General features: G+C 39.4%; 1 protein-coding gene across 1 annotated transcript; it reads right to left on the reverse strand.

Moving 5' to 3' along the window:
* Positions 1-747: 747 nt before the first annotated feature.
* LOC135463385 (T-box brain protein 1-like) lies at positions 748-7,119 on the reverse strand. The gene is made up of 6 exons (XM_064740644.1): positions 6,329-7,119; positions 4,791-4,945; positions 2,340-2,455; positions 1,892-2,038; positions 1,411-1,472; positions 748-799 (listed from the first exon to the last, which is right to left on the reverse strand). Exons 1-6 carry the CDS (start codon positions 7,117-7,119, stop codon positions 748-750), a joined length of 1,323 nt encoding a protein of 440 aa, XP_064596714.1.
* Between the last annotated feature and the right edge of the window lie 1,468 nt (positions 7,120-8,587).

The following is an 8,587-nucleotide window of genomic DNA, read 5'->3' on the forward strand; positions in this document are numbered from 1 at the left end:
TCTCTATAGCGCCATACAGCATTCAGTATGCGTTTTGCGTTGGTATTGTTCTGTACATTAGAACAGTACATAGGAAGGCTGCTTTCTGATGTGTACGGGACTGAACTGTACGACGTCTGATTATACGTTGTCGTATCCGACGGCATCCCTATTCCGTAGGAAGAGTAGCCACTACCCATCATGCCTTGCGCATTAGTATTTCCGTAATTCTCATAATATGTGGGCATCTGGGGAACCAGGTTTGTTCGATTCCAAATCGTCCAGACGTCGTTTCTTGGCCGGCTGTTCGTGTGAATAACACCTCTCGTCGTAATCTCGCCCCTGACGAGAAATTTGCTGAATCCAGTGGACGTCAACATTCGGCGGCATCTCGCCAATATTATCATCTCCGTAACCATGTCCGCTGATTTCTGCCTCATTGCCCGAACCCTTCGCTGCCATCACTTTCTGCGGACCAGTCTCACACTTCGGCTGTATCCGGCATTTCCGGAGAGACGGGCTTATACCGAGAACCATAATCCGGCATGGCCTTGTCCATGTAACCATTTGGCTCGTACATTGCTCCGCTTTATGGTAGAAGGCTTGATTTCCAAATGTCCGTTTTGATTAGCCGTCCGGGATACCAACATCGTTGCTTCTGTTGTACTGAAGAAATCCGGAAGTTTGCGGCATTCCGTATGGCCTGAACTGTTGTTTGTGCATGTCCATGTGGGGGTGGGTCATGTTGTTGGCGTTAAGTCCCACGGGTTACATAGTGTTCATCTGTGGGTACATCATGTCACTAGGCATGCCTTCAGACCTGAAATATACAAATCAAACATCGAATAATACAGTGTCATATAAATAAATGAATAAATAAATAAATGTGGTGGGGGTAAGTTTAATGTGTGAAGGAGACCCTAAAGCCCGGCCCAAACCCGATCTTTGGCAAGCTAGTGGCAAACTTTCCAACATGTGACGTACAGATGTGCACACCGTATTCGTGGAGGACAAATAATCTTCAGCAAACATCACATTTTACAAACGGCCACCGCTTACTCTCATTGCCCCATAAGCATTTAGAATGTGTGAATCTTGAAATTCCCTGTACAAGGCAGGGTTTGAACTCGCGCATCGTATGTCCCAGCTACTGGAAGACATAACACCCTGAGATAAATGACGATGTCATTTAATATAGACAGTCACCGATTCCAGAGGGTATACAGTCGCTGATTCCAGAGGATATACAGTCACTGATTCCAGAGGATATACAGTCACTGATTCCAGAGGATATACAGTCGCTGATTCCAGAGGATATACAGTCACTGATTCCAGAGGATATACAGTCACTGATTCCAGAGGATATACAATCGCTGATTCCAGAAGATATTTCTGAAGCGCAACGATGAGGAATGTGATCGTAAAACCTACCTGTCGTAGCTGTCACGAAAACCTTTAGCGAACGGGTTATGGTCGATTTTCAACTGGGTGATCTAAAATAAAGTAAAAATATCGTAATGAAGCAAAGCGGTTATAAGTCAAGAACAACAACAGGATGTGGATGTGTCACCCATATACAGAAACTAGCTCTGAAGCTTGGAAGCGTATTGTTGAAAAATCCTGGGATTGATTCCACAAAGCCAGTTTTGACTTTAGTTAAAATTTGAAACATGATTTTAGAGCTTATTTCCAAGCCTAGTAAATTAAAATTTTAACCACCACACAACAGTATTATATCAAGACGACTTTGTGAAAATGTCAACTTCATAAAACAGAAACTAAGCATTATGACTACGTTTTAAATTTTGACATTTTTGAAATGTGAAACTGACTCCAGAACTTAAATGGATAATACATGTAATATTGCCAATATTGCTAGTTACAACCGATGGAGAAGTACGAGATTACTCACGTCTGTGTTCTGATAGGCTGTCACGGCGATGAACTGGGTCTCGGGAAAGCTATGAGTCTGCAGATTTTTCTGGTCGCCTGGAGAGCTCGTGCCGACTTCGATCACGTGAATTCGAGGCTGGTATTTGTGCATCGAGTGTAAAACGATCTGAAATATTAACAATGTAAAAAGTGTAAGTAAACAATTTAAAATATTTAAGACACAATCATAGCTATGTACAGTCTTCTTGTTTTAAAGAATTAAGCACTTTTTTCCCCAATAAAAACACATAGTCTATCATTGATTTGTGTAATTACATGATAATATAGTTGAAAGTGTTGTATTCTATAATATAATTACATTATAGATTTTTGATTTGCACGTTCTCTTTACACATCAAAAAAAACCCTTTAATTTGAATACTAAAAAACAGGAATAAATAAAAAAGAAAACAAAATAAATAACTTACATGTCCTTGATCATTGTTTTTGTTGTTTGTCAATTTTAGTTTCCCAAAAACAATGTCTTGTTTCATCCAGTGTGCTCCGGTGTTCGGAGAATCAGGGTGTAGATAAACTCTGCCAGCTACAAAGAAAGAGAAAGGAACTTGATGTTGTATTACACATACGGAGAAAATAAAATGTCTTTATATATTTTCTCTACTTTCTCCCACATACAAATGTATAAGGAAATGAAGGTGTATTTATAGCCCTGGTGTCATGAATGGCAAAAATATAGCGGAATTTGATAAGAATAATTAAAATAACATGTATTTTAATACACGGCACGTTCTTAATGACGTCATTTGATATAATTTCTGATGTCAAGACTAGGGAAATTGAGCAGAAAGCATTATCAGTCATGTCATTTGTGATTGATTGTGGACGTATGTCAATCACGAATAATTAAGGATGGGATCTTTTTTGACTTCACTCTGTAAGAATTTTGAATCGTTTATCACAAATTGCAATTTATTCCCAAACAAGTGGCCAGCGTGGCTGCCATAGTAGAAGGTATACAAGTGGTGCCAATTGGGTGGAAAATGCGTATTCGACATCGCGATTGCCCCACCTTTGCATTTTCCCCTCTAGAGTGCATAATGTTTTTGGGTGAGGGAATTTAGCATGAGTGTTACAAACAAGGTAATTGACGCAAATCTCTGTGGGCTTTAGTAAATATTATGCCAAGGAACAATAAGATCTCAGCGGCAAGGGGTCTTGTGGGACTCTAACCCCTGCTAGGGTTCCATGTACCAGTCATCTTAATCTGTACATGTAGCCTTTGTGCGTCAAAGTGGCAGTTTAGAAATTTGTGAAAAACTCAAGTGTGTAATTACTGTTTGATGAATAGAAAACAGCATGTGGGGTGACCGAGTCGAGAAAAGGGGATCTGGACTGGCATTTAGAGGTCAAGGGAGATACATGTGATAGAATGCGTTTTACAGAAGGCCTAAACTCGATAACAACGAAAGAATAACAAAATATTTAATTCTGAAGTAAGTTATTGATTAGCATTAACATAGAATTCTGTAAAAAGAAAAAAAAACTCTTTAAATTTTTTCGAAATTTAAATTTCTCGTGCAAAAAATAGATAAATGGAATTTAGAATTGATGTCAGAGTGCTAAGCTTAATATGTCACATTTACCAAAATCCGTACAATGATCCACGTGCGTTTATAATGACAGAACCTGCAGGTGCCCGGATACATATGGTGGATCAATCAACACATTAGCCAACAGTTTGCTTTGTCCGTGATAATATTTTCATCGCCTACTAAGCGAGAAGCTCCGGGGAGCAGACAGAAAGATAATGCTTAGAGAGGTGCTAATGAGTCTGTAAGAGACGGTAGATAACGACTGATCATCGCTAAACGAGCGAGCGCTCAGGTATCCCTGCACACCTGCCTAGCTACCTGTTGACCGACGGCTCGATTGTACGCCGACAAAGACTAATTACAGGTACTGATTGAGCAGGAAGGGTCTGCAGCAGGATAACAGCGTGGAAAACGAGACGGTGGACTGTGCATCCCCATTCCGTTATTTATGTTATATAGTAGCGAGCTGAGATGTGCACCTTGCGGTCTGCCTAAGCTATTGCATAATCGTTAGGATGTATAGGAAAATGATAGCGGGCTTTAACGGTCAGAAAGCACTGATGCTTCATTTGCCTCTCATCTTTTGATCTACCGAAATTTACAGCTGTCCCCACAAATCAGCCTTATGGCAATAATAAAACGGCAATCATTGCAAGTGTGTAATTACTTTATTACGCCCACATAAGAGTGTATTTTAAAGACTATTTGATCGATTGTTACGATTAAATAGTAACTGGGGCACACCGAAATGGGACACTAAATGTTTAGTGAAAGAGAATACGACACATTAAATACAAATTAAAAGATAGCTCTGATGTCAGCAGCAGAGTTAAACAATTAGTTTGACTTTTAGGTTTTAATGACTACTTGCAAAAATATATATGTTGTAAAAGTGCAAAATAATACCGAAACTTTTTCTTTCACCATTCACCCTGATTTCAGGTATTAAATGTATCTTTAAATGATCACCTATTGCTATTCATGGAATGGCCAAAGAGAGAAAGATGGCTAAACTGTGGGTTTAAATGCCTTTTATCACATTCCCGTTTTCCAGCGGTGAATGATTTGTGTTATAAGTGTATTAGTATTTTCGTCACCCGTGAGCCCCATAATTTCCATCAAATAAATATTTTGAATGAGTATATATTCTAACTGAAAACAAATGAAACCTCTAAAACACGGATAAATCGATATATGTTCAATAATATAATTAGATCAAAGTGAAACTTTCTTCTACGGATAAATTTACCGCCTTCATTTTCGTTCAAATTCCGCGATAACAAACATCAAATAAGTGAACAAATAATAAAATAAACGTGCACTCACTTCGAGGGAGTTGTTCAGCTTGTCCACATGGGACCCATTTGCCACCCTGGAATTTCCAGTGGTTAGGATCTGCCAGAACCATGTCAACAAATACATTATACTGCTTCTGGGGGTTTAGTCCACTGAGACTGAACTGCAGAGTGGGAAACATTCGCCTGGAAAACATGAAAAATGTAGAAAATTTGGAAAACAGTGCAACACAATGACCAATACCAACAGGCGAAAAAATGTACATGTAAATATTTAAAAAAAAAAACAACAAACATTTTATTTACCCACGAGAACGCATAATCAGTAAATAAATTATTCCGCGCTTAGAATTTATTATTTACAACATTGTGTTTTTATATTTTCTGCCGCGGAAAATCATTTCTGATTTCGCATATAGTTCTGGATTCCTAAGAGAAGTCATTTTTCATATTTGTTTTATGCTATTTTCCATTTCCTGGGTTTGCCATTGTTTACGGTTGAAAAAGCCTGAAGAAAAAAAAATGCCAGTTTTAAAATACACAGTTATTGCTGGAAATAAATACGGTGAATATTTTCTCGTTTCTTTCCGATGTCTTTTTTATTATAGGATGTTTTCCTGGGTATTTCTTGCGTATACAAATAAGCGATAATGTACAAATGCGACAACAAGCCATTTGTTTTAATGTTACTTAGTGTTTATGTAAGTTTCTTGGTATTCGTATTCATTGGTATTTCTTATCTTCTTAATCTGTTTTTCACCACGTCAGTCATTATTTCCCTGAAAATATTTTAGATTCAAAATATAAAAAAAAATTTTCTGAAACGCAAACATATTTCTCTCTTGAACTTACCGCCTCAGTCATAATGTTTACTTATACCATTATCAAGTACAGGTGTTAAAATATCGTTAAAACTTAAACAGTGTTAACCAATGCTTAAATACGTGTGTTGTCAAATCAAATACATCTAAATCGGATTGAATACCATTAAAACCGCCAGTTGTTTATAGTGAAAACTTAAATCAAATGTTATGGTAATTGCTCAGAAGTCCAGTACTGATCTTGTTCCCCGCAAAACTGGGGTTAAATGTATATTGTGAAACAAGACACGGAATGATAATTTCTACATATTAGAACTCATACTTAGACTTCAAAGTGGTTTAGAAACTAGACAAACCAAACATTTCTTAGGAAAATATCGACATTAAAAGTTAGCGAGAAGGTGAAATTCCACTTAAACCAAGTATATTTTAGTACATAAGTAGATTTCAAAGGCACACAGATTATTATTTTTTTCACGTACTTTCAGTTCGGCTTTTGTAAGTAATAATGTTTAGTTAATATAAGTCTGGTGCAATAATTTGTTTGCAACAATGCTAGGTCGGGTAATACAACATTTAGCATTCGGAGTACCAATGTAAATCTCTTGACACACGGAACAAAAGCAAATGAATTTTGCCTTGGTTGATAAACGGCGTCCTCATGTGTATGCTTAAGAACAATGCTTCGGATTTTAACATTTAATATTAGATATAACCTGTGATTATAACTTCAGAATTTGTAACTCACCTTCCTTGCTTTGTAATGATCATTTCTGTCGTATGTGCGTGAAATTTAACCCAAAGTTGGCGGTTGCAAAGAAAGACGCAGGCTCCGCTATTTTGATACTGACGGCCTTCGCTGTTCCGGGCTACGGGGGCCTGGTGCTGCTGAGGAATTGCTGCTGCAGGTGGGGCTGAGTAATATCCCATCCCTTCTTCCGGGTACCCCTGGGGCTGATAATAGTGACTGGCTGCAGACGATACCGGTACAGAGTTAGTTGACTTGTATTCGATCTTTACTGCCGCTGGGCCGTATTCAAGAGTCGTATAAGATGGCGGTGAGGAATGCCTCTCCAAGACGGGAGCGGCGCTATTGACCTGGGGTGGAGACGGATAACTGTACTGTGGGTAACCGTTCTGATGCTGGGGAGGTGGGGCAGAGTAAGTGGAATCCTGGGGTATCCCGTAGGAGTCGATGGTTGACGACGGACTAACTTCGCTTCCGTCATCTTCGTTGGAATCGTCCAAGGTAGACGCTTCTGGTCTGGCACGCAACCCGTCGGTGTACATGGCGTTTGCGGAACCATTGTCTTCCGTTGCGGAATATCCACAGTAATAAGGCTTGAGACTGCTCAAAGATGTATAGGTTTTGTTGGTGTCCCACGTGTTGCTCTCTTGCCTGGGAGGCGAAGAATGACCGACAGTGTCATAGCATACCGCAGTTTCTTGAGGCCGGGCTGTGTACGTCTGTAAGTGTTGAGACTCAGTTGCGACGTTGTCGTCAACTTTACCACAGTTTCCGATCTCCGTTGAAGACATTGTATTATAAATATAAGTGTAATCAATTACAGAATGTCCGGTTAAGTATGTTAACACTTTGAATCTGTGTACTTCTCACCTCGATGCGTTCAGCGTAGTGTAAGGTAGAAATCGCACTTTTGCACACCTCCTGTGATTATCACTTGATCGACTTGTCAGTGGCGGTTAGGGCTTCCCTTGTTACCAAATATCTAGCACTCAGTTCACGTTCTGTATCAAAAAGCACCAAGCGTTTAGCACTTTTGGCTTCTAATGCAAAAGCTGTTTTTCATGAGCCACGAAGTTTCTTTGCTGATTAATGTGGCTGTACAGTGGAGGACAGGCCAAGTCGATGTTTTTCAGACAGGTCCACATGCCTACTTATAAGGCTCGATCAACAAGTGGTCATTGTTGCGCCGAAACCGTGGGTAGCAGAAAGCTGAATTCTGATTGGTCCGTGCAAAAGCAGTGACACACGGGGCGATCAGTTGCGCGTGCGGTATTGTTTCCGGTAAAGCTCTGGCAATCAGGTTGACTGACCATCAGCGAGCTCGTGCTGAGAACACAGAGTGACCACTGGCTGACCAAATGACCATCCTAGAGTCGCTATAAACCCGGGGACAAGCAGCAGGGGTGCTTTTGTCTTTCAGTGGAACCCTGGCAAAGCCATATATTGTCCACGAAATGTCTGGATATTAACCTCTTCCCGCTGTCCTATTTGCACCCCCTTCCCCGTCACCCCCTGCTAGACAACAGCCCTTGTCCAAGCCGCATGATCATAATAAATTATTTCGAATGAGGGCAAAAAAGAATCTATTCACATCAAGATTATATACAACATAGAAGACACTGTCTTGGATTCGGGTCTTCTTCCAACGAACTTTACGGCATTATGAATTGCCTTAACAAAGGGTACCATACAGTACAAGGTTTATAGGGCTTTTATTTTACCAGATTACATGTGTGTGATTATAGTGCCGCTGGGTTCTAAAATTGTCTGTGTGGTTTTAATAAATTGCAATTCTGTACTGACAAAATTGAAGAAGAATTAATGTACGTAATTATGTAAGTAACAAGCCTATATGGTACAATGTAAACTAACGCTATTGCACTTTTTTTCCGTTTCGTGCATACCAAATACACTGCACAGAGTGTAATATATGCGTATATTTGTTAATAAATTGAAAAATGTAGAAAGATTACCAAATTTGGCCATAAGGATGTTTTTATGAAAATGTCCTAACGGGAGACATCGTTTGGGTAGAAAAATGCCCGTAACAATAGACAGCATATACGTCAATATATATGGTATACTGTATATGTCAGTGTGGTTAAATCTTTATAGCAGACGACCAACTAAAGTACAAAATGTTTAACGAAACTGACTTAATTAGTACCTGCAAGTGTCTCACTGCTTTTGGCAATTTGAGGTTGGACTGTGTGTTTTCATATCAGCAACACGCAGCAAATTCCACAAACATGTGCTCTG

This window comes from Liolophura sinensis, chromosome 3 (assembly GCF_032854445.1).
Source record: "Liolophura sinensis isolate JHLJ2023 chromosome 3, CUHK_Ljap_v2, whole genome shotgun sequence".
Lineage (NCBI taxonomy): Eukaryota > Metazoa > Mollusca > Polyplacophora > Chitonida > Chitonidae > Liolophura > Liolophura sinensis.